The sequence below is a fragment of the Amphibalanus amphitrite genome, unplaced genomic scaffold (assembly GCF_019059575.1).
Source record: "Amphibalanus amphitrite isolate SeventyFive unplaced genomic scaffold, NRLGWU_Aamphi_draft 000079F_arrow, whole genome shotgun sequence".
Classification (NCBI taxonomy): Eukaryota; Metazoa; Arthropoda; class Thecostraca; order Balanomorpha; family Balanidae; genus Amphibalanus; species Amphibalanus amphitrite.
Genome location: NW_024881575.1, coordinates 280,243 through 306,713, shown reverse-complemented (window position 1 = coordinate 306,713; position 26,471 = coordinate 280,243). Strand labels below are relative to the sequence as shown.

Sequence of the window (26,471 nt, the reverse complement as noted above, 5' to 3'; positions counted from 1 at the left end):
ACATGTTTGAACGTTTGAAACCACGAAAAGCTTGCAAACACGCGGCTAGTGCGAGCCGACATACGCGAAATCGCGATTCCGGCCAAACATGGTCTCGGAAAAGAGGTCACAGGTCAAAGGTCATTTGGGTCAGGGTCATGAAATTTTCAGGGTAGGTGTAAAATTGATCAATGCGAGGGTACTGAAAGTTTCGTCGCGATCGGCCGCTTTTTACGCGAGTTATTCGCGAAAAACCATGGGGGGGGGTCCATCCGACCCCCCCCCTACACATGCGAGGGTTAAGCGGCAGCAGAGGTTTGATTAAAGTAATAGGCATCATTTTATGACACTCACTTGTCACAAGACTTGTCTTCAAGTGGATAATGTATGCAATGTATGCATGGTTCTTGGAACCATGATGGTCTATGAGATGTATGGCTGTCTGGTCCCTTAGATTAAATTTGTTAGTCCAGTTTTGGGTGAAACCAGTTATTGGTGAAACGGATTATTACGGATATTTTTTGGAAGTTTGGCTGCGATACGGGCCATGGGTGGGCCGGATTCTGATATTCAAAGAAAGGCGGATAATGGGCGGATCTGGATATGACTTGCCGGATATGGGCCGGGCCGGATCCTAAAAAGCCTATCCGTGAAGTGCTCTACTGTACCGTTTACCGCTTGTCGCTATCTTGCTTTGTTCTCGAGATCTCGCTGTCGCTCCCGCTCGTAATAATGGACAGGTCATGAAAATGACCTGACCCGAGGTCAACGCAGGGTGATAACCACTTTTTTTATTATCGCATATGAATGACAATTGATAACGCTTTAATCGTCATCAGACAAAATTTTAACTTTCAGTGGGGAAAATATCAAGGTCACTCTTTGAAAAATAGGTAAAACGGTCACGTGGTCAAAATTTTCAAAACTTGAAAATCCGAGATAGCCGAAATGTTTGTTGGTTGACTGTGAGTTGAACCACATTAAGTTTTTTATCGTAGAAAACCAATAGTTTCTGGGTTATAGGCCGCCAAACATAGGGCTGCAGCGCGACCTCCAGGAATTGCCCGAGGCTATATCTCGGAAACCGTTGTTCGAAGAAAAAAATCCTTGCCAGTTGCCACAGCTGGCTTCCCCGCCCATCACAACCCATTACCTACACCAATTTTAAGCAAAAAATAAAATATGAGGGTGCAGGGCACTTGTCGATTTGTCGTGGAGCCTCTGTGGAATGCCTCTGTTAAAAAATTAAAATACTTTCATAGGGTACCTACACCTAATGAAACACACTGTACCAAGGTCGTGTTTCGAGGAGACACGTCAAATGAACTATAATATGACCTTTAAAAAGTAACTGGATAATTGACCTCATGTCAATTTCACGACCTGGCCATGAAAGGTCATTTGAATGTGTTGGTCCGCATTGCTGAGCTGAGCAGCCTGAGCATATCTATCGGTTATTTTGATTGCTCTAGCACGTCTCTATCAAAAGGTATCGTCCAAAACTGATAGCGACCTTTCATAACCTTTTAGATGCCCGCTAGTCATCAGCCGCACCGTGCACGTTGGCTTTTACACATGAGTAGATCTCAAAATTTATTGCGGTTTTGGCACGTTTGTTCAAAGAAGTTACGCAAATATTAAAACTGTAGCGTGGCTTTAAACCTTTAACCGAGCTGTGAACTGAATGATATAAGGCCTGAGTTCACGGCCTGAAGCTCAATCGACTTGAACCGTTCATCAGACAATGACACATACCTACTGTACGTCAGATTCCATCCTCATACGATTATTATAGGAATCACTAGGGTTACCCGCGTGCTCCGCAACGCGAAGGGGGGATTTTTTGACCCGTGGGTATTGGGTTGGTCTGTGTCGATTTGGTTGGTAGATATCCATTTCGTTCGATTGCTTTTTGACGGCCAAGCATTTTGTAAGAAAACAAAAAGATACATCGCATCGAGGTGCCCGTGTCGTATTACCATGCGTTCTACCACGGAATATATAGTCTACGACATGGAATGGACAAGATCGAGATTTCCTGTAACTGCCGAGTTTTTGGCGACCTGATGATTTAGTCGTGCGGATTCGCTGTGGTTACTTCCTTTACGAGGATGAAAGTATAGTTGCCAGACCTATAACTAATAGGGGAAGGTGGGGCATAACGGGGTACCGGGGCAATATGAGAAGGTGCATTTTATTCTAATCAGGTGTTGCTGTCTGGAATCACTTCTGACAATTCAAACTTCGCTCGTTTGCCGCCCTTTTCCTGTGGACGCCGGCGGGAGGCGGCGTTGCTGAGGATGGTGGGTAAGGTTTTTTCATGGTGCTGATGTATTTTTCAACATTCGTTTGGTAACTTCCTAGGTGAAAATCCGTTCGAGTAGGTTTGTCATAGTCAGTGAAAGCAATGACTCTCGTCCTAGCCAACATTTCGCTGCGATAGAAAGTTGCCGGCTGTTTTGATAAACATGAACGATCCTGCTCTATTGCCAATGTCCTTCGGGGGTTAAAACGGGTTTCCGGTAGAGGCGATATGGGGTGGTGAATTTTACCACATTTTACCACATTTACCCCATTTACGTGCCCAGAAGTGCTTTTTTGTTACAGTTAAAACTAGTTGCCTTTATTGGCCCACTCACGTTTCATGAATGCATTTAGATGAGGGGTTGTGTTAAACGTTTCAAACGTTGTCATAATGTTTCTTCATTATAAGTAGGTACACAGGCACCGTGTATGTGCCTAATATATATTTTTGCCGAGATAAACTCTTTCATTTTCAGTAGCTTGGATCTTGGTTTAAGCGGCGAGTGCACAGGAACGTGCACCCAGCAGCCTGACACAAGTCCCAGATTTTCACCACGCCTTTTATCGTTTGTCGCAGTCCTCGAATGGAGTCGATGCTGGCGCCGCCACCGTCAGTCCACCGCTGCAGCCAGGCGTCGCTCTCCTGAAGAAACTGCATGTGTTCTCCCGCCGTTGCTGGATGGAGGCTGGATATCGCGCGTCGCTTTGAGCAGGGGTCGAACCGGGCGGAAGAGTTTAGCACATCGAGCAGGTCGTTGAGGCGCAGCAGGAGAGTAGCAGTCGGGAGTGCAGTGCGCGGGAGCTTGCCGTGGGTCGCATGCAATGTGATTGCTGCTGCTACTGTCCGGCTCATCACCTGTAGGGCATAGCTGACTTTCATTTTTCAAAGCTGTTTGGCCTGATGTGTTTCTGGCTTAGTTTTGGAGCAGCCCGTGGGAAAGAAGCGCATTCCAGTGCGTAGAGTGTTTCTAAATGACTCCAAGAGGCTACTTCACCGTCTACTTCAATATCGTATTTCATTAATGCATTTCGTATGCATTTGAAGATGTGAGGCACGTCATACAGAGCAGCAACCTCGTGCCTGTCCACGGTGAACAAGCCGGTTTCCGCAGCTCCGAGCAGTCTGTAGGTCGCCTGGTTGTTCTTTGACATGTCACAAGTTGTAGCTAGCACAGTGAATCCCGCTGTTGTTGTTACACGTTGGACACACTGTGTTAACAGCTGCTGCTGCACAACGGCCTTGGTCGTTCCGTAACTCAGAAAGAAACCGATGGGCTGTTTCCAGCGTTTGGTGACACTGACGCCCCGCACCATCATGACCAAGGCGTGGTCGGCGCAGGCATTGGCGCGGCAGAGAGAGCCATGATCAGTGAAGCCCTCGATGACGTCATCACCCCGCTGGTAGGCCAACCTTGGTTTCAGCTGCATTTCGTCGAACGAAATGATGCACAGCTTGTCCTTGGCACTTGCTCCGGCGAACTTCTCTTTTAGGAGAGCCAAGATACTGATAGCGTCATGAAAGCCAGGTCGCATCTGTATTTTTTCCATCTTCCTCCGCAGAGTTCGAGGATGGGGAAGGACGTACCGTTTTTGTAGGAACCGATACGCCCTGGGACCAAGGCTATATATAGTCCTGGGACCCTGAAAGTAGAGCGCGAGTGCTCGCACTTCCTCATCTTCATCAAATTTTAGACGAATTTCATCGAATTTCATTTAATTTTAGACCAATGTTAAAACTCTAATGCAATGAATATGTATAAATGCTCCCGTAACAAAGTGTGCTAAAAGTTTCCAATAAAATATACGGTTACCATTTCGTCACAGTCACAACTTGACCCTTGAAAATGAAGACGAATCATTCGGACGATTGTTAAGAAAAAATGTATGAAATGTTAAGAAAATATATGAAAATGTAAACCACGTGGAAAGAAATTCATCCGCATCCTCCGGATCTCCGGATATTCATCCGGCAAAATCCTTGATTTTTGGTTACACACGTGGCAATGCTAATCGAAGCTCCTGTCCATTCCATGTCGTAGACTATATATTCTAAAGTAGAACTTTAGAATGATTCGAAAACTGACGTGGAGTCTTTTGAGGGCCATCGATGAATTCCGGTAAAAATGACAATGTAATGGTTTGGAACATTTACATTTTTAAGAATACTGTTGATCATCATGCAAAACTGAAGGCTGAGCCTTGGACAGAATTGAATGCTCTTTCCAACGGTGCCATTTTTAATTGCCAGAGATATCAGATCATTGAGCAAAACCCGTGTGATTAATTAAGTGGCACAAAATTTACAAACACCATTTTCTTCCGTGATTTGTACCACCTTGATTTGGAGCAAACAGCTTTTCACAATTTTCTCATGAGAGGCGGTACATTTCTCTTGCCAACAGACGTTGTTCCAACTCGCTCCGCTTAACAGTCACCTAAAAATAAAATTAATTCCAAAATCCCTCAAAAACCGCAATTTTTCAAATAAAAGTGCCCTCTCCGGTGCACGTGGCGCGTGCTATCCTCTGCATTGTACACCATTCAATAGCCCGTTCAATTCTGTACACGATGCTGTTTTCCCCGTGCCGGTCGGACCCCTGGTCACCAAGATATTGCACGTGAACTGGACCCGTGTCGGCCAAAATTAGCCGTTTTCGCCCGATTTCGCACGCCGATTTATACATGTAAAGTCTATGACGCGAATTTGCACTTTTTGAGCACTCGCCACGCGCTCCCTATCAATCCGATCGAGCTGAGACCCCTCAAAGGCACGTCGCGCATCCTTGATCTATAAGTTGTGCAAATTTCATCGGGCTAGGTGCAACGGTCTGGCCTGTAGTCCACGCAAAGCACCACCAAGTCGGGACCTCGGTAACGGACAGACGCACCCTCCTCAAATAGTAAGATAGATACGCACGATTATTTGTGCGTATGATACCTTCCATCGTTTTGCTTTTGCGGGATCCGACAAGCACCGCGGCATGCACCCAACAGCCCCCTTGTATCTCTCCTTACTCCCGTACTCCTGTACCAGTGAGGTATAAGAACGCCTATAGCAGTGCTTTGTCCCGGAATAAACACCACTACGACCCCGATGTTCTACCATAAATTAGACGGGTGCAGTGGCGGATCCAGGGGGGGGGCAAAATGGGCATTTGCCCCCCCCCCCAAACGGCATGATTTTAACATTACGCCTATGGACGATGCATGGAAAGAATCGATAAATTTTTATGGTTTGTCCCCCCAAACCTCTGAGCTGGATCCGCCTCTGGACGGGTGGACAGAAAAAAGAAAGTTTTAATTGTTAGTTTATTGAGAAGTCATTCAGATTATACAAATAGAATTGCATATCAATAATTTCCAGGTGATCAAACAATCCAAAATTGTAATCGCCAAAGTTATCGCCAGAGAACCATAGCGAAGCTGGCTGATCGGAGAACGGACTGGCACCAGTGCCCGCCGGTCATGACAGACTGTGCTCGCATTCAGCCAGCGAGGGTCCTCGGATCCCTCGGATTCAGTGCTTATCCACCACACCGTCTGCCCGTCGCCCTAATCGAACCGTTCGCCCATCACCCTATATGGTGCCGTCGTCCAACGCCGTCAACACACGGGACCAAACACCAGTGTCCGTTTATTATAATATAGAGCGGTATAAACTGACTCGGGGGTGGGTGGGGCGCGGCTGGCGTCCCTCCGCGGCGCCCGCTCAGCTCGCCTTGGCTCGGAGCACGGACCGCTTCCCGGTAACGGCCTGTGGGCAGACACAGAGAGAGGTGTGTCACACCGGGGAGTAGGGGTCACAGAGACCCGTCACACGGGGGAGTAGGGGTCACAGGGGCGTTACACGGATGAGCAGAGGTGACGGCTTGACGGCAGACACAGGGATCTCACACGGATGTCAAACGAGTGAGCGGAGGAAGCAGGTCACGCAACATCGCAGGACACAAATGGGCGCCAGATGGACGTCACCACCGATGAACAAATTTATACTGCATTGTGTCGCTTGACTTGATGTTATGTCCACAACACAACCACAAAAATAAACAATGTCAACTGATTAAAAAGAACGGTGACAGCTTTTGATGTGCTATCATTTGCACTTGAGTGATGTATTTAATTAAATTCAAATTTATTCTATAGATTTTACGCAAGGCAACCGGCATCTCGCTCTGCCACACTGCAATAATAGAAATTGTACGAGATTTTACCAAGTACATGAGCTTCCTCGTTTAGATAAGCAATCGGCAATACGTGACGCATAATAATTCAGAAATACGACACTCAATTTGTGAGTTATTATGTGATAGACCCGACTATTGCGTATACGCGCGTGGCTCGGCTCCGGGGCGGCGCGGGCAGTAACCGGCCCCGTATGGTCACTACGGTCCGCAGCCGGAAACACGACAGCTCCGGTTCGGCAGCCGGTCCAGCGGGCCGGACCGGGCCGGCGACCTGAATCGCCGTCCCAGCGCGACACGGTTCGGACACGAGACGGCCGCAGATGCGCCCGACAGCGACAATGATGCAAGAGCCGCATTGTGATCTACACACTTCAAACTACCTCGGGACTAGGCAACAAAACAGGTGTATAAACTGGACAGGCAAGTACGTTAAGAAAACACAGCTGCGTCGTCAAATCTGTCAAAGCTGTAAAACCCGATGTCGCAAAGATTTCGGAGAGCCTTGCCATGCGTCATAACCCCAATGCACAGATTGTGCAAACAACTGTAAAAATAATAGTTAAGCATTTAAAAGAAACCCAAACAGCAGAAAACAAAGAACAATGATTGATATCCCATGAGCCTAGAACACTTAATATGAGTTCCCACTAATCATCCATGCACATTGCACAATAACCGTCCGTATCACGTGTGATGTCATTTGTAAGACGGTCAGTGTGTCGCACCCGGGAAGGACAGACCGGACACGGGGCGCGGGCCGGACGCTCACCTGGAAACCGGACTTGATCGAGGCGACCGTACACCGCGAGCCGCACGACTCGCACTGCAGGAAGAAGAGGCGCGTGTCCTTCTGCAGAATGGTGTCGGGCGAGCGGCACGTGTGGCAGGTCACGTACTCCTGCCGGACGGAGAGGTGTCGCAGGGTCAACGCACCGAGCCACGCCTTAACGACGGGCCGGTCAACGCACCGAACCACGCCAAACCAAAACCGGCCAACGCCTCAAACACGTTCGTTTTGTAATATTGCACGCAAATCATTGCAAATCGTTAACAGTCACAAGTCGCATTAGAGATACACAGAAAATTATTCATATAAGAGGTGTAATCGATACGAGATCTCAACCTCGCAATCCACTAGGTCTTGCAATATGTAAATGAGAAAATCCATACCGGTCATGGGTTTAGGGTCAGGTATTCAGAGGAAAAAAACGCCCCTTGAGCCGAAACAGCTAGGGCCCTGCCATGATCTGTGTTGATGTCTGATGAGCACTGAGCGACGGATGCTTTTTTAGCAAATCTTGACACCAGTCACCATCTTTTTGCTAATAATTATCATCGGCGAGTTCTTTAATATTTTTATTGTAGCGAATTACCTAAACGCTATTGCAACTTAGCAAGCAGCAAGCCGTTGAAAACAAAGCCGATCAATTACATTGCGATGACATCACTTGCGATTTGTGACGTCTAAAGAAACGATTCATGCAAACGATTCATGTTTCATTTGCATCAAAGGAATTTGGGTTGTGACAATTGATAACAATTTTCAACACATGTCTTACGTTATGCTGGCAGACCGGCTGCCCACCAACGGTGAAGTAAGAGACCGGTCGAAAACCGGGCGATCCAGCCGACTGTGGGGGATGTCACACAGCCACACAACGAAGTACAATCGTGAGCTGATCGGCGGGAGAACGTTGGCCGCTAAACCGGCTTTACACTGTGCATCTCCACTATGCTTTTCGGTGATAAATCGCGTTTCCATTTATTCATGTATAATTAATACCTGTTAGCATTTTCTGTACGACTTTCATTTGATGACTTTCCTGTGGTTGAATGTGTGAAAGCGGCGTAAGTGGTGCATAAGCCAGACTGATTATTTAGATTGGACTAGTAACGTTGGTCAGTAGTGTCAGTACTTTTTATGCATTACGAAATTGGGATGTCGGCTGTGGTAGCTTGTTTAAAGCATAATATTTCATCTTTATTGCGTCCCTCTAAAAACCTAAGCGGCGACATTTGTCACCATATGTCACATCATATGACATCATACGGCTGTCATTCCGTGGCTTCAAATACGATACTTGTGACAATTACGCGTATTTTCTGAGACCTGACTTACACCTCCGTTACACTAGTCATCCTTGGCATCAATGCAAAACTTGCCATTACATGCATCGTAGGGGAATACTGAATAGATGCATTATCTATGCCGCCAGCGTATTCATGTTTATATTACGGCCGAGAAAGTACCTAGTTAGTTGACAGTAAATCGAATGAAGCTGGGGTAGCTTAGCCAACACATAATACACCCGTAGATATAATAACACACAGCCATATAATATATAGTCGCATGGTAATATGTAGTCACACCCCGCAGATATAACTTTCCTATCACAATGCACTCTGTCCGCCGCTCTCCCCCGGTATGGGCGAGAGAGCGGTGTCTGACGCGCGCCCCGGCCCGCCACCTACCCTGATGTAACGGCGCAGCACTGTCTCAATCTGCTTCTGCTGGAAGCGGCCCTTGATGATGAGCTGGTTGGTGCCGTCCACAGAGCCAGACGTACCCAGCTCGGCGAACAGGAAGTTCAACAGGTGCTGCGGCTGCCGGTGGAGCCTGTGAGAGGAGACGTGAGATGAACCGTAGAGCGAAAAGTAGGGAGGCAGAGAGGGACAGAGTTTAACGATAAAAATACAGTGTAATAAATATCCCTCCAACTTGAAACAACAGCATGAATAGGTAACCTGGAAATTCAGAGATTCACTGGTACAATAATAAAATACTAGCCATCGCCACAACAGTGTGTGAGGTCTCCTTTCATAAAAAGCTGAAACTCTGCTTAAGGCTCATGATGAATAATGATAATATAAGAATAACCAGTAACCTCATAATATAAATCAGAAATAGGAGCCAAAAAATCATATTTAAAGTTATCGAATATTTCGCTCCTGGAGCTTCGTCAGCGATAATTACAGAAATAAATAATTACTTTTTTTAAATAAATTTTTTAATAATTACTTTTTTCTGTAATTATCGCTGACGAAGCTCCAGGAGCGAAATATTCGATAACTTTAAATATAACTTTTTGGCTCCTATTTCTGATTTATATTATGAGGTTACTGGTTATTCTTATATTATCATTAGGTCTCCTTTCAATTTTAACTTGTCCAGACACCATGGGTGAACGCGTGAGTACCGGCTTGTTCGCGACGGTGGACAACAGCTAACAATGAGTAGGTACGTGATGTTACGAAATAAATACACATTGCACAAAATTCATCCGACTTCTTCATTATTCCGCCGCTGGTTTCACAGAGCACCCCTGAAGGATGAATTATACGACTTACATTTTGCAGATGTCTGCGAAGTTGACGAAGCTGGATTTTTTGGCGCCGAGTCGCACCACCTGCGGCGGACGCATCACGAACTTGCGCTTCTCGCCGGCCACCATGTCGGGGTTCTTTTCGCGCATGATGTCAAACACGCGCGTCAGCAGCTCGTCGTAGGTGTAGTCGCGGTCGGTGCCCGCCCAGCCGGTGCCGTCCTGGTCCGCTGTCGGTCACCGCCCGCCCCCGGTCAGTCGAGCGGGCAGTACCGCGCCGGGAGGTCAACCGACGGGCTAGTTTGGGCTCAGACACACACCCGTTCATACCCCGGCCTGCAGTATAAGAAATCTATTATAAGCGAGCTTCCCAACGCTGTTCCCAAAAGTATGCAAGCGATGTTTCCCTCCCCACAACTGGGCATGATTAAACGCAATATCGGTTGACATAGTGCAAGTAGCTATTAACCGAGATAAGCAAATGTAAGTATTTCGATTACTGTTGAGTAAATATCACCGGACGCAATCCCAAGGCTCCCCAGCGCCCTAGGGAATGGATGAGCGTATTGCAGCAGTGCACTGCCACAAAAGGTTCAGGGGTGAGCATGGTGGCAATGCTCGGCCCTAGCTGGGGCAATAATTTCCAAACAGAACAAGCCTATCGGCAGCAATATTTCGGCTTCCACGGTCCGCATGAGACGAGGTGGCCGAGTGGTTAAGGCGTTGGACTGCTAATCCAATGGGGTCTCCCCGCGTGAGTTCGAATCTCATCCTCGTCGACCGTTTTAAGGCAAACAAGGCAGACATTATGTTAACTGAAGACCCATCCACCCGCCGTTCCCCACCCACGACGTTTCGCGCAAGGCGAGATATATCATGGGGACTGCCATGGCATGGTGCTGGCATGGCAAACTATAGAACACGCTTGTCAGGGGTCTATAACCTATCAAGGGCCTAAAGCCTGAACCAGACTTTCCGCAGTCAGGAAATCGCATGCGAGAGCCTATTAAAATACATGGAAGCACGCTCGCATCAATCGCACGCAACTCCCGCATGCGATTGATGCGGGAAGAATTATAGCGTATTTGAATAGGTTCTCGCATGCGATTTCCTGAATGCGTAAAGTCTATTTCAGCATTTATAGGGCCAGTTTTCGACTTGGGACGACACGCAATTTAGCCACTCGAAATGCCACTCGTGAAATTTAGAGATGCAGCAGTCCTCTGACGAAAGCAGATAAGATCGATACTGAACGCCACATAAGCTCATGTAAATGCTAAAACGGACTACCGTCATGCTTGGGTGGAAAGTTGGTCGGAAAATGGGTACCAAGAACTAGGGCTCTTGAGGTACATATTTTCAAATTCATATTCAAACATCGCCCATCGACCTATTTCACTAAATTTGGACAAAAACCTGACACAGAGTTTACGTAAAGAGCCAAAACCACACAAAGGTGTAGATCGATTACATAGCTGATAGTTGCCTTCTCTCTTCTGCAATCATGCAGGAGTTTGCCGTCATCGATATCCATATGACATCCTTCCTGAATGCACCAGCGACTGATAAATATCTCAGTTTAGCGAGTAATGTTCCCGATTGGCCTGGTACCGGGGCGACTCGTGAACAGCGCCATCTACAGACACGTGACGGTACCTACCGGGCTCCTCGTTCTCTGCGTCGTCACCCGCCACCAGCTCCTCAATGTCCTTCTTCTTTTTCTTCTTCTTTTTACTCTTACTGAAGTCCATGTCCAGATCAAGATCCAAATCTTCGGCAGCCTGTAATACGTTCAAGAGGAGTAAAGACCTCACAAGTCACAAGAGAATGCTTTTCTTCCATCCCACAGGGACAAATTTGGACTTTGAAAAAGCAGCCTCACTAAGTTTCGTCTGAAATGTTTTATCATTGAACAGCCTGAAAAAAAAACAAGAGAGAAACAGAAGAATTTAGGAAAATATTTATGAAGGGGGAGGGAGGGAGAGAGAGAGAGAGAGAGAGAGAGAGAGAGAGAGAGAGAGAGAGAGAGAGAGAGAGAGAGAGAGAGAGAGAGAGAGAGAGAGATTCACCAGTCATCGTTTTAACGCAGTGTAATAAATCGTTATTTATTACACTATGATGTTTAAGAAACCATACTTCAGATGCATTGTGCTTGGACAGGGCACTTCGAGTTCAACCCACTTTGGGTTACCATACCACTCATCATCAGACCCTTGAGAGGAGCGTGACACATTGTCCTACCTCTTCAACAACCTCTGGTTTTGGCTCAGCAACCGGCAACGCATCACCCAACTCGTCCAAATTCAGCGGCATCTTCTTCTTTTTCTTCTTTTTGCCAAAGGTCTCCAGGTCAAGGTTAATGTCTGAAATAATGAAGCACAGAATCAGGACACATTGGACAATAAGTGCCGCATTGCAAACACACAAACAAATCGTATGTAGGGCCAATTAATAGTGGCTGAAGTAACATAAATATGTAAGAACCGATTGCGAAATTGAAAAATGAATCATTTACGATTTTATGCCATTTATAGGATCAAAATGTCTTTGCAACAGGCTCACACATGAGCAATGAAGCACTTTTGTAGGCACATACAGCCAGTGAGCAAGAAAAAATGTAATCTACGCCCCTCAACTTTGATCATTGTGCAGCCTACCCCAAAATTCAATGAAACAGTGCGCCACATAGCACAACTTATACAGCCCGCCAGCAGCTGAAATCTGCGTACCGTCATCGATTGCGTAGGAGGAGGAGGGGGCGGCATCTTGGCTGGAGGAGCCGGCGGCGGTGTCGGCGGCCGGCGCTGTCTCAGCTGCGGACGCAGCGCTGGCCGACGCTCCGCCACCCTCGCCCAGAGCGGCGTCAATGTCAAACGGAGTCTTCTTCTTCTTTTTCTTCTTCTTTGAGGCGTCAAAGATATCCAACTGCCAAAAAACAGGACAGGGATATGGTTACCGAGAATTGTGACAAAAAGGTTTCTCACAGAAACCAGGGGTGCGCTCTGACATGCGCAGCTGCATTTTGGGTGCTGTAGAAAACCAGTAGCCGGTAAAATGTTTTAAATGATTTAAATCTTAAGTCTGCTCAGACTACAATGACATCCTTAACCCGCGCCGGGCCGGGGATTGAACACCCCCGCCCCCGGCGGTTTTTCGCAGATATCTCAAAAACGGCGCGGAGCGCCGCCATTTTTGGAAGACCTGTTTATGCATCCTCTCCGCACATGTGCAAATTTCAGACCCAGGGCTCTTAAGGTCAGGTCACCAGGTCATGTCAAGTGACTTCACCTCAGAAAAGTTTCAATCCTCGTCATAGCTACACCGACTGAACGATCGCCTTGAAACTTTCAGCGATTGCTAAGAGTAACAGTATGTACAAAATTTATATCTCGGAAGTTTGATATCGGTGACCTAAGGTCAGGTCAATTTTGCGACCTCTCCATTATAAGTCATTGGGAGAATATTCAAATGCGCCTCTTGGGCGAATGGTGTTCAAAACCCTCTCAAACATCGGTTCATGGGTAAACATGACACACTGAATCGGAAAAATGCACCTGTGACCCCTCTGTGTGCCCCTGAGGTAATTTCAGGACATGAATGGTCAGCAGCAGTTTGTTGGCTATAACTTTTGATAGAGACGTGCCAGAGCGATGAAAACACGTCATATGTATTCAGCTCGACGATACGGATCGACTGATATGCAGCATGACCTTTTCCAGTCAGGTCATTAGTATGACCTTGACCTAAGGTCATATTTTCAAAATGACCTTTCAAGGTCAACGATACCTTTCAAAGTCAACGAATAATTCATTCGGCGCGTCTCGACGAGAGGAACACGATGCTGGCAAAAGTAATGTCGTGGCTTGCTTGAACCGAAAGTTATTACCGAAAACCTTTTACGTGAAAACAGCTATTTTTAGAGTTTTTGCCCTGCTAAACCGTTGAGGCGGTTGGCCTGAGGTCAAATCTGAGAACATAACACAGAAAGGTCTGTAAAATGGCTATCGAATGCGCTTTTCCGCGGTGCTGTAGCTCTATTGGTTCCCGAGTTAGCCGTTGGCAGCTTCCAAAATTGTTGAAATGGACGACATTTGACCTTTGATGACCTCTGGCGATTCGGCACAAGCGATTTTGCGCTGAAATTTCTGCATGGTTGGCGCTGGAAGTCGGGTGCCTATTTTCGCCAAAATTAAGCCAACTTTATGTCAAGCACACATGCACATCCATCGGTCAAGACTATATCAACCAGACAGGGCGTTTCGGTCTTGCACGCTCTCCCATGTTTGAGCGCCTAAATTATGTATGTATGTATGTATGTATGTATTGACGATCAAGAGCAATCCACAATCGGCGTGGCGATTACACTCCGAGTCCGAGCTGGTTGAAGATAACACAAGAAATAGGTACCTACACAAGAAAACGCACACACTTACGGATACGAAATACACAACGCGAACGAAACGAAAATTAGTTGATGTTTCCATGGAAACCCAATACCACAATAACCGTAGCGTCGTGCCGTGAAACAAAGCCCGGGCCGGAAGTTCGGGGGCCACAAAAAACAACAGAGCGGTGTGTTCAAGGCTGGCGAGCGCCGGCGAGGACCAGGCAGCAGAGCAGCAAGTGCTCTAGGACATCGGCCTCTTGTGCGGACAGTGGACACCGCTTGTCCGGGCACTGCTGGCACGCCGCGGAAGGGAGACGGCCGATTGGGTGCACGTACTGGAGCGAGGGGCCCCAGTGGGCCGCCCTCATCTGATGCACCAAAACAGCGTCCTCCCGGTCCTCTCCGAGCATGGGGAGCTGCAGCCTGCTCCCGAAGAGTGGCTTGAATAGTAACTCGGACCAGAGGTGGAGATCTCGGGGGTCCGGCCCCCCTAAAAACGAATTTCTGCTCTGATAGTTAATGGTATTGCACCCAGCCCGCCTCCATCTGCCCGGCCTGGACCTCCCCCCCCCCCCGAAATTTTGAGATCTCCATCCGACTCGGACCAGTGTCGCGCTATATTGACGCGAATCCGCACATTGGCGCACAATGAACCGGCCGAGTTAGCAAGCGGGTGTTCAAGGGCAGGACTGCCGCTTGCTTTGCCAGGTTGTCTCTCCTCTCATTCCCTTGATCCAGGAATACTTCACTACACCCGGCGATGTTCACCAAGGTCTTCCATACCTATCTCCGCGCTAAGGGTGGAGGCCTCACCTGGGCGGCCGCAACTTCACTGAGTAGACTCAGGGTGGCTCGCGATTCAGTGCACACAATGATTGGGGCGAGGGGCGTCTCATCCCAAGCCCTTTCCAGAGCTGCCCTCATGGTGAATCTGCTGCTAGATTAGCCAGCGTGCCAAAAAATTTGGTAGGTAACCGCCATTTGCCGAAAAATTCTGTGACAACCCTGTGCAAAAATCAAGCGGCCGCCATGCGCGGAATTTGACACATGGGATGTTACGCCGGACATGCAAGGAATTTTTTGGCGCAATCCAGCCACTTTGCCGGATATATTCGGCTTAAGGTCTAGCTACACTATGCGGGATCCTACGTCCGTGATCTGCAAGTTTGCGGGTTTTGCAGAAAATCGGTACGCAGGTCAAGTTCAGCTGATAGGAAATACACAGGGTCGGCTACACTGGGGTCACACAGATTCAGTCAAGGAAATCCCGGACGTTCAGTACAGGAAATGCCGGATAGTCAGGACGGTCAGGATGTTCCGTACCGATATAAAGTTCAGAGCTACAAACTTTTTTGCAGAATCTGCATCATTGTGTGATATGAGACAGTTGTTGGCACACTTGGTGGCGCACCATATGAATCCAAGTGATGTAATTAATAATTGTTCCATTAATTTTCATGAGCTGTTGATGTTTTATTGACCAAATAAACTCAAAATTAATAAAATAATATAGAAGATAGCAAACTTAAGCGTTTGTTGCGAAAACATTTATTACCTAGTTATTATTACGTCGGCATACAATAATTCACGGAAATTCTGTAAAATCGCAGAAACCGATGTCAAGGGAGTCTCGCAATCACGGATCTGCAGATCACGCACGTAATTTCCTGGACAGTCACACATAGTGTAGCTCAGCCTTTAGCCTGTATTTTTTCCAGCCTGGGCCTCAACTTCATTTCTTGTATTTATTGACAAAATAAAAAGAATTGTATCTTAAGTAGCCTATGCCATCTCATAAGGCAAAACAAAGCAAAAGCAACAAAGATGCCAAATACAACCCATCCTAGCCTTTTTAAAGCAAATAAAACTTTTTGCAAAAACTCAAGGAACGATGATAGGTATGTCCTAAATGTACATCATGATAAAAGCTAGAAAGGTTATGAGAAAATAAAACTACTTACCGCTTCTTCCTCTGCCATAGTTACAGATCAAGATCAAACTTTTTGCACTTATATAATTTTAAATAAACTCTCAATATCGATATTCACAGCCCTCCTTCCACGTGTGACGGCGCCAGTCTGACTTCAATTCTGACGCACGTCAACGATCAACCGTCTTACGCAAGCACAGGGGAGCAATGCCGCTTCAACCCTATTGGCCGTAGTGTCTAACGGTGGCGGCCATATTGCGCAGACCAGAAACCGGCTGCCGCCTGTGTTGAGGAATAGGGAATTCGGGACCTCGATTTACGTTTGCGGCCGCCGTATCCGTTACGTTCAAGTTACGTAGATACGGAACCCGGCATCTTACGCAGAATTGTGTGGGGAACACGATCGTATCTTCAGAACTCCTCAAATTCACTCTACTGACCTACATTTGCCCCGGCCGAGGGGGTTGATTGAACCCACCTCGCTAATGCACCGCTAATTAAACTAGAATTAAGCGGTAAAGTGGTCGTATGCGGCAAATTATAATGCAGAGTGACTGGTAGGAACCCGCTGTAAGGGTCTCAGGTCAACCGGTGACCTCTGAGGTCAGGTCAAGTGATCTAAGGCACGGGTTCGGTTTTTGGTAAATAGCTTCGCCAAAAATGGCCGTAGAGCCGCGATTTTGGCATCATCGTGTTCAGCTAGCTCAGGCGCATTGAGTGATATACTTTTTGTTCGGGTCAGGTCAACTTAGGGTGTTGACCTCAGGTCAAGGTCAGGTCAGCACCCCAGGTCACGAAGTTGGTCGAAAGAGGTCATGTCGCATATCATTCGATTCGGCAGGTCTTCCTGAGTCCATTGGTGGCTTTCCCGACTCGCTAGCTCAATTTGATCGGAAGTTATTGAAGAAAAATTGTGACCCTTGTGACGTCACAGATGACGTCACGCAAGGGCAACAATGCAAATATGAAGCATAGAACCTTGCAAAAAGTGCATGAAATCATGATTCTATATGCTTGAGATAGTTTCAGATCATTCTCGGCGCCAAAATAGCAATTTTCATATTTCCCCATTGACTTATAAGGGTTTAACGTATTAGTTCCTTGTAGCTGAGGATTTTTTAGGATTTCATCTTGTTCTCCACTCAATTCTGCGTAAGATGCCGGGTTCCGTGTCCACATAGCTTGAACGTAACGGATGCAGCGACCGCAAACGTAAATCGAGGTCCCGAATTCCCTATTCCCCAGCACAGGCGGCGGCCGCTTTCTGGTCTGCGCAACATGGCGGCACCGTTGGACACCATTTGGCGGCCGATGCGCATTCCACATTATATATCGGGGTTACATGAGCACAGTAAATACGTATTTAGCCGCTAATTCGAATTAGGAACGCATTACCGACTCATGTAGCCACCTGCTAGTACGAATCGGCGATCCGATCCGCGGTTACATGAGCAAAGCAAATACGTATCACGATCGGATTCACCGCTAATGCGAATCAGGAGCGTACTACCGACTCATGTATCCACCTGCTAATACGAATCGGCGGTCCGAACAAAATCCGCTGAGAAACAGGCTTAGAAGCGAATAGGACCAAGATACGTATTACAGGAACTATTTCTTTGCAAAAAGAAACATTAAAATGCAAAATAATAGGTATTTTTTTCAATTTCTTCTTTTGAAATAATATTTAAAAAATATGTCGGTATATTGTCAAGTTTTCAACAATAAATATTGTGAAAACCAAATAGTACATATCCACATAATTTCAGTTGAAACATTTTTCTGACAGCACTACAGACGAATCAAGAGAGGCAATTGCCCAATGAGTCAAAGCAAGACGACTTTATGTTCAACTTTTTTTTGTTAAGTTAAATGAGAATGTTTTGAGCAGATTAAATGCAAAAAAGACATAAGATAATAAATTTTTAATTTAGTCACCTCTATTGCTACGGAAGTGCGCCACATTTGTATACTATTCCGTTTGTAATGCGCATCGGGCCGAGAGCCAAACTAGATCCGTTTGACGTCACTGATACGAATTTGCTCATGTAGTCGGTGCACTGAATGCGTTCTTGGGGAGCTGATGCGAATTAGCGATAGTGCGTATTTGGAACGGATCGCTCATGTAACCGAAACGTCCGAGGCACACGATTCGGGCCGTATTTCACAAGAACTATTCTTTGCTGACTGGAAGCGTCAAAATGCAAAATACTAAGCATTTTTTTTATTGGCTGCCTCGTAGAATATAGCAAAAAAATGTTGGTATTTTGGTTTAGTCTTTGCATGTGAAATAAAATGAATGAAATATTTTGATAGATAATTTTTTCTGACCACCCTGCTGTCGCTGCATGGCGAATCAGTGCCCACTGACTTAAAACAAGAAAACTTTGTTTTCATTTTTTGATTTCATGTTAATTTTAAATGTTTTTGAGCCTATCAAATGATATAATTATTAAAAATTTAGCTCAGTCGTCCCGGTAAATGCCACAACTGCGCCATGACTGTACGCTAATCCTATTCCGTTTGTGATGCGAATTACCGGCCGTCGAGGAGTCAGCCCGGGTGAGCCAAACAAGATCCGTTTGACGTAGATAAAACGAATTAGTCTCATGTAACCGGTGCCGTAGATCCGTTTGTGGGGAGCTGATGCGCATTAGCGTAGGGCGTATTTGGAACGGATCGCTCATGTAACCCCGGTAATAGAGTTCAGTGTACGCAAGGTACTTGAAAAATAACATCATCACATCGTTATCGAGCCAATGACGTCACGGCACTGGCAGTCTTTTTCATCATCGACAAGATCACCACTTGAGATCCTTCAAGATAGTCTTTATTAGATACCAAACCACCCTATCGTCTCTACCAGTGGCGGATTCAGGGGGGGGGGGGGCAAAATGGGCATTTGCCCCCCCCCAAACGGCATAATTTTAATATTACGCCTGTGGACGAGGCATGGAAAGAATCGATAAATTATGGTTTGCCCCCCCCCCAAACTCTGAGCTGGATCCGCCTCTGGTCTCTACTCTGGTAAGATCATGGGTTGATCTTAGGTACTCCATGTCGTTATCATAAAAAGCTGTGGACTGCATAGTGCATAAATATTGTGAGGTTTTACTCCAAAGAGCAATGCCGGTTTTTAGGCGCAGCGGCATTCGGCGCCCCGATATGGTCTTGAAAGGCGCTTGCTATGCTTGCTATAGGTATTTGGGAGGGACTAAAGCCCAGTGTGCCCCCCTACCCCTTGACTGCGCCCCTGTACAGTCTGTCTTTAAAGTACCGCGCAAAGTAACGGTGGATCCATAAGACTAACCGAGGAAGGAGTGCTAAATTTGAGTCACCGAAGCAATTGACATCCTCGTCTCGTCCATTCCCCAGGTCAATTGGTTCAGACTTCGGTGACCCTCGGTCAGGCTTGATGGATCCACCGTCACTTTGCGCGGTACTTTTAAGACAGACTGTACGTGGACGAGGTGAAGCTCACGCCGTTTCGAAAGGTTGTGATGGCACTGGCCTCAACGATCTTCCCCCCTCCCCTTCCACTTCTTGTCAATTGATCCGGCTGTCCAGGCTCCAGCAGTGTGTTAGCTGCAAGTCGCAGCGCGATGTTACTGGGCCAGATCTGGTTGTTTCGGTCCAGCTCAGATGCCTAAGTTCTCCAGCGATAGTAGCCCCGTTTGGTCCATTTTCATATGACTCTGCAGTCTACCTACATTTACGAGGTGTAACCGATCTCGCACCGATGTTACGTGAAGTAGGTAGTTGGAAGGAGAGAACACGAGCTGTAGATGATTCTGGGTATATTGGAACATAGCATGCATAGACGCCACACATCTTCCGGGTTCCAACACAAAGCACACGAGTGACAATTATCTATTCTACCATATCCACCATACCATATCCACCATACCCACAGCATAGTGTTCCCGATGATGAGAATTAATCAAAATGAAATAATACCCGATTCTGCCGGCATCAGTATTTGAGTGCATCGGCAGTGAACATACAGATTTGAGACACAACTCAGAGTTTTACTACCGGAAAGACATGCACCGCAAATGGTCGATTAACCTTGAACATACGTCCTACGTTACAGAGCGCCAGAGCTGGGCGCGTTCCTCGATTTTCGGTAGTGCGTTAGCGTTCCTGCGTTCCCCCGGCCGCGGTTAGTGCGTTCCTGGAATAGCGTTCCTCAATTTTTTTCGCTCGGTGCGTTAGCGTTCCTGCGTTCCTGCGTCCCAAACTGTTAACCCGTATTGTATTCTGGCTCTACCAAGCAGCAAATCATACCAAAATCAGTGCAACGCAACACTGTAGCGGACAAAGTAGGCAAATCGCGCCAGTCCAACACTACAGGCGTGTTCTTCACAACCGAAGTCGTGGACAAAGAAATACCGCCGAACCACGCGGCGCGGGCCCAACCAAACACGGGGCGAATCGATCACAGAATACCCAGAATGGCGACGCGGGGCCGAAAAGCAACTCGACATCTCTTTTCCGAATCGAATATCTGAAATACGTTTTACCAATATCATCCGTAGGGTTTTCAACAAAAATACGACCTGCTTAAAAACAATAGTTAAGTTGAAAGATGTATCTAAGTAAAAGTTATCATATTTCCATTACACATTTGATGCCTGAAACCGAATCGAATAGTGAACATCACCACTAAATCTAAACAAGCCTTCCTCGATTCGACCGACAAGTGGCGCCTCTACCGGCAAACACACGTACTCGAGATTCAAACATTTGACACAGAGGTCTTTGGCAGCAATATGATTTTTTCGGGTGGTTCCGCAAGAACGCAGGAACGCTTCAAAATTTCGGGTGGTGCGTTCCTCTTACTTGCGTTCCTTTGAAAAACTTTGCGTTCCTGCGTTCTTGCGTTCCTAAAAAGGGCGGTGCGTACGTACGGAAGAACGCAGGAGCGCACTAAAGGAACGCACTTGCCCAGCTCTGCAGAGCGCAACTCCCTGGGTGATGGATCTTGACTATCTCGGAGGTGAAGCGGTATCTGGTCTACCAAGTACCGGGCACACATGACACAGCCAATACGTGAAGTCGTCAGGCTGGCGAACATACACCGCTGAGTGTTTCACAGGACATGGCCTGGCGTCTGCTAGCGTCAAATATAACGGAATATAAACCATTAAAAAGTTTTAAAATGGCAAAAGGCATGAACTTCAATCTGAGCCTAAATTATTTTTTTAAAAAGCAGCGAACATTTAGTCATCCATCCGCTTCCAAAAATAGAAATTTTTCAACGAAAATTGCTGAATGTAAAACAAATTACCGTTGTCTAATTCTAAAAGAAAACGATGTATGAAAAAGGAACATCATTAATCTTCAAAAGAACACGTTCACGTACATAAGCCCAAATCACGTATTTTAGGAATACAGGTACGCATGTAAAATACAGGTAAAGTAAGTCTGAGTTATAACTTATCGTACACATCGATTACAAGAAACAGCCAACCACGCACACGATGGGTAAAAGCGTTGGGATAATAAACACTTTATGCTCAGGTCACACCTCTTTGGCAACAAGGCATCGTCACGTGCCTGTCACGCGATGTCCTCTGACGCTTGTGCTGAAAGCTCTCGTACCTCACTGAACCGACGGGCGCTGGCTGTCTCAGCCAGACCTCAGTCGGAGCTGGTGCGTCACAGTTCTCACACGGTAATGTCGCCAGCGTCGTGATCCTGCGGCGTCCGGAGCAGCGGCGGCTCCGCCGTGACGCCGTTGTCGTCCACCGCAGCGATGATGGGCTGTCGGTCGGCGTCGCCGCGCCGGCGGACGCAGCAGCACAGCTGGCGCAGCGAGCAGTCGTCCTCGTCCTCGCGGTACACGCCCGTCTCGGGAGCCGAGCGGCGCACCGCCAGAAACTCGTCCAGCGGCGACATCGGGAACCCGTCGCGGTAGAAGGCCTTGATGGTCTCGTACGAGTCCATGATGATCGAAATCATAAGACTGATGACGACGTAGATGAAGAAGAAAATGAATACGTAGATGTAAAGCTTTGAGAACCAATAAATCATGCTGGACCGAGGCCAAACCTGAGCAAAGGTCGCGAACATGTCATCCCCATTCATCAGCGAGAATAGCGTCTCGGAAGTCTTGCTAATGGTGCGGAACTTGAGATGATATGGCGCCAGAACGAGCCAGCCACAGAAGACAAAGCCGGCATAGGAAATAGTTGCACACACCGAGAATCGCAGCACGCTCGGCATGGCGCTCTTCACTGTCAGGATCAGGACGTTGTAGGATTTAAAGAAGCTGAAGTAGCGCAGCATGCCTACCCAGACGAGGAGGTTGCCGGCCCCCAGCACCACGGCACACAAGTTCCAGGTCTCGACACCAATAGGAGACGGGATCAAGTCTATATCCAGCTGGATATGGATGAGAGACGCGAAAACAATCAGTCCGTCGTTGATGATGATGAGGACGTACCAAAGATTGAGGAAGCGCAACTGTTCCTCGTAGGTCAGGTCGTATTCAAAATGTTCGTGCAACAGAGACACGGTCTCGATTCGTAGCAGCTGTGCTCGATACATGGAACGCATGCACATAGCGAAAGAAGAAATACAGACCACAATGACCAGAGAGCTGATGATCGTGAAGAACACCTTCAGCGGGGCGCCGCCGCCGCTGGTTTCCAGGTTGCCGTTGCACGGCTTCAGGTGCGACTCTACATTCATCCTGACCAGCATCCTGCCGTCCTGACCGCCGTTCTCGAGCACCAACGCCGCCTGGAGCCGGTAGCAGTCCGGCTCGTTGGCCGGAATCATCTCCTTCAGGCGCACGGCGTTCAGCGCGAACGACAGCGTGGTGCGCGTCAGGGCGACAAAGGACACATTGAAGTCGTGCTTACCAAGGAAAGCACGCGTGGAGAAATTGTGGTTTTGTATTTCTACAGGGGTTGGCCTCAGATCCAAACAACGCTGGCGCACATGCGCGTCGAAAGCGTACGACAGATTGGCTGGGAAGACACGAGCGCGACGATACCCATTCAGACAGAGGCGTACCGGCGGCACTGTGTCGTCCGTGTAGCCGATCCCGCTCACCGTCAGGTTGTCCAGGTCGTGGTAGGCATTCACAGCGAAGTCGAGCGTCTCGAAGTAGCTCTGTTGCGAGTAGACGGCCAGCGGTCCGGCGCCGGGAGGGTAGACGTTCACCTCACGCGTCACATCCCAGCCCAGGATGAAGAGGTGATCCAGCGAGAACTGGGTGTTCTCCAGAAAGCTGACATGGGCAAGCCGGCTTGTGGCAAACAAGCTTAGCTGGATAGTGATCAGCACCACTTTGAATATCTGAAGGCTCAGCTTGAATGGCAGCTTCTTCCGAGCGCGGTATTTCTCGATCGGGTTCATGAAGAAGAACTGCAGCTTTCGACGCACCCGCTCGCCGGCAGCCTGCTGCGCGGGGTCGTCGGCCGGGAAGTGCTCGAAGCGGCCCTGGCCGGTGGAGCCGCAGTGCGACCCCGGGTCCGCGGCGACGTTTCGGCTGGCGGCGGACTGTCGCCGCCGCAGCACGGGCGACGGACACGGCGACGGGCTCGGCGACAGTCGCGCGCTGACCACGGCCGGACTGCCGATCATGGCGACACTGCGGCACACACAACTAGTGACAAAACTGTCATAAGGGCATTACCTATGAGTTATAAGGTTAGCCTAGCACCACCTAGCTTATCACAAATTTCTATTCACACGTGTGTGTAGGAAAAGGATACATGACATTGTGGGAATATATGTTTTAGGAGAGGTTAGTGCTTTCATTTAGATAAGTATCCTATTCCATTTTTCTTGAACACCTTATACCTCTAAATAGAAATTATTTGGCTCTCCTAGTCCTTCAGGTACCTTGGTGAAAGCACTTCCATCAGTGTAAGCTGTTAAAGTTGCTAATCATGCTTCTTCAATAGCATCAAAATTAGGAAAAACAGCAATAAAACCCCCAAAATTGACCATCAATACATCCAAACAACTCCATATACATAAGTTATGTAAGGCAACCAACAAGCATTAGTAATTTTCATGCTTCAAACATGACATGACATGACATGACATGACATGACATGACACCAGAGGTTGGTGTGCAAGACCACAATCAAGCCTGTCCCGTAGCTCAGTTGGTAGAGCATCGGACTCCCGGTAGTGAGAGCCCGGGTTCGAGACGCTCCGGCGCTCGTTATTTGAGACTCCTGACGGGGATGGTCTGCGGTTGGTGGGAGCATCCGCAGCCAGTTGAAGTCAGTTGAGTGGGACAGGCCGTGTCCGGCTTTGAAGGGCACGTTAAACTTTGGCATCTAAATTCTCCCGTTACCCGGAATTGCGCGATCGGACGGTAGGGGTCGGGGTCTACGCAACAAGCTCCGCTTAGCGTGGGCTCCGGCTCTGTCAATCCGTCCATTCAAACATTCGAGCTAAATTTATAAAAAAAAATTAAACTATGCCTTATACGTAGTTGCAACTGTAATTCTGATTAAAGATGTACAGCTGTACAGAAGATCCAAACACTGATTAGGTTATCATTCATAAACAATGAGCCAAACCAGCAGGTTAATGGTTTTCATGCAACATTACTTCAAGCCAGCCTAGTTTGGTATTGCATCCATGCCCCAAGTCAACCACTGTGGTATCAACTAAGGTCAATGACTCAATGGTGGATCCAGAAAGGTGGTATTGGGTGCAGAATAATTATTGTGGTTATCATGTCCTTAAAGCTCCAGTAAACAGAAAATTGGATGGCAGGGGACCCAGCATTCTCCCCAAGGCTGTTTTTCATTTTTTAAATCCTCAGATTTCGCTTCCTAGCTAATTCCTCAGATTTTCCTCCTTTATCCATTGCTATGAAAATCAAAGTAAACTTTTCCTTAAATAACATAGCTTCATCCTATGTGAAACCAAAACAGCAACAAAGTTTTGGAGAATGTTTTTGTTCACGTTTCAACAGTTACAAATACTTTTTGTAAGTAGTGATTTTAAAGCAGAGTAACATTTTCCAGAATCCAGATAGTGTATCAATTAGTGCAATTTATCAGTGTATCAGATACTGTATCATTCAGTAGCTTTATGCTTCTTAATTGATACATATGTCCACTCAATAGCTCTGTCAAAATAGGCACAGTGTGTATGGGCCAGGGTAGGCAGGAACCTAGGCACACTTTTCCTTAGCACCACCATTACATCATTTATCGTGATCCACAATTCTGTCAACAAGCTTTCAGTCAATGTATTTAGCAAAAGTGATAGATGAGCTTGACAACCAGTCGATACACCTAATAAGGTTGTAAAGCGGAAAATGAAAACAGAGGCCAGTTTAATTAACAGAAAAATAGCCGCCTGCCTGATTTTATTTTACCTGAAGACCGCTTCACGTACGGAGCATAAACATGATGGGGATGTAAGCGGATAGAGCTTTATCCTTTATGTTCCATATGTGAAGTGGTCTTTAGGCAAAAAATTCCAGCAGGCGGCTATTTTTCTGTTGGTAAAACTGGCCTGAGAACATTAATTGAACTGCCTCAGCAACTGCAATAGGCGTGCATTACCATGCATACCGTTTTTCAAAGTTGTATCCAGATTACGGTTTGGATCAAATTCTGAATGCAATAAAATCTTGGCTCAATACAAGGATGTATTAATCGTCAGATCTGAAAAAAAAAACTCAGCACAAAACACTGGAGAATAAAGAGAGCAAGGAGCGAGCGCTATTATCTCCTATCAATCAACAACAAATTATCTTCCGGAAATTGCAACACATGCGCCATATATGCCATTTCCATTGTCGAAAGCAGCCACTAAATGAAAGACCTGAAGGAAAATTTGCTGATCGTCCTGCTTTCACAACTAGTACTAGGGTGTTTGATTTTGATTTGTTTAATTAAAAAATGGAAATAATTGTAGCTTTTTTTCCGGAATATAGATTATTCACACTTCTTTGAATACCAACACCGCGGTTTGCATCGCACGCCACAGACCACAGTCAGAACTCAGAGGCCAAAGGGCCAGATATGGCCCTCTGACCTTATAGGCCTTTGCGCTGCTCTCAAAGACCGGTATGGGCGGTATGACCGAAATGAGGCCGAAATGAGGCCATTAGAGACCGAAATGAGGCCGTTAAAGGCCCTTGGAGGCTGGTTTAGGGCCTCAGATGGCCGTTTTTGGCAATCTGAAGCCAGTGAAGCCAACACAGGGCATGGCCCATGGAAGGCCAGTGTGGAACTCTGACCCTCAGACGTCGACGTGGGTCATCAGAGGCCAGAGACCCTTACAAACCAGTCTATGGCCCTCAGAGGCCAGTGGGCAGTGTGGGGGGGTCTAGCCCTAGGGCCTCCAAGACCGGTGTGGGGCCGTAAAAAGCCGGC

The 26,471-nt window shown here is 47.2% G+C and overlaps 2 protein-coding genes and 1 non-coding gene across 3 annotated transcripts; 1 reads left to right on the top strand and 2 right to left on the bottom strand.

Moving 5' to 3' along the window:
* Positions 1–5,899: 5,899 nt before the first annotated feature.
* LOC122379484 (eukaryotic translation initiation factor 2 subunit 2-like) lies at positions 5,900–16,325 on the bottom strand. Its single transcript, XM_043361720.1, has 8 exons — positions 16,139–16,325; positions 12,520–12,715; positions 12,032–12,153; positions 11,451–11,571; positions 9,816–10,020; positions 8,940–9,084; positions 7,237–7,365; positions 5,900–6,037 (listed from the first exon to the last, which is right to left on the bottom strand). The coding sequence occupies exons 1-8, from the start codon at positions 16,154–16,156 to the stop codon at positions 5,993–5,995; spliced, it is 981 nt and encodes a 326-aa protein (XP_043217655.1). The 5' UTR covers positions 16,157–16,325; the 3' UTR covers positions 5,900–5,992.
* Trnas-gcu lies at positions 10,488–10,569 on the top strand. Its single transcript has one exon. It is a non-coding gene; the product is annotated as a tRNA-Ser (tRNA).
* A 3,566-nt stretch (positions 16,326–19,891) lies between the features above and the next one.
* Positions 19,892–25,821, bottom strand: LOC122379483 (mucolipin-3-like). The gene is made up of 2 exons (XM_043361719.1): positions 25,665–25,821; positions 19,892–23,710 (listed from the first exon to the last, which is right to left on the bottom strand). The coding sequence occupies exon 2, from the start codon at positions 23,701–23,703 to the stop codon at positions 21,778–21,780; it is 1,926 nt and encodes a 641-aa protein (XP_043217654.1). The 5' UTR covers positions 23,704–23,710; positions 25,665–25,821; the 3' UTR covers positions 19,892–21,777.
* Between the last annotated feature and the right edge of the window lie 650 nt (positions 25,822–26,471).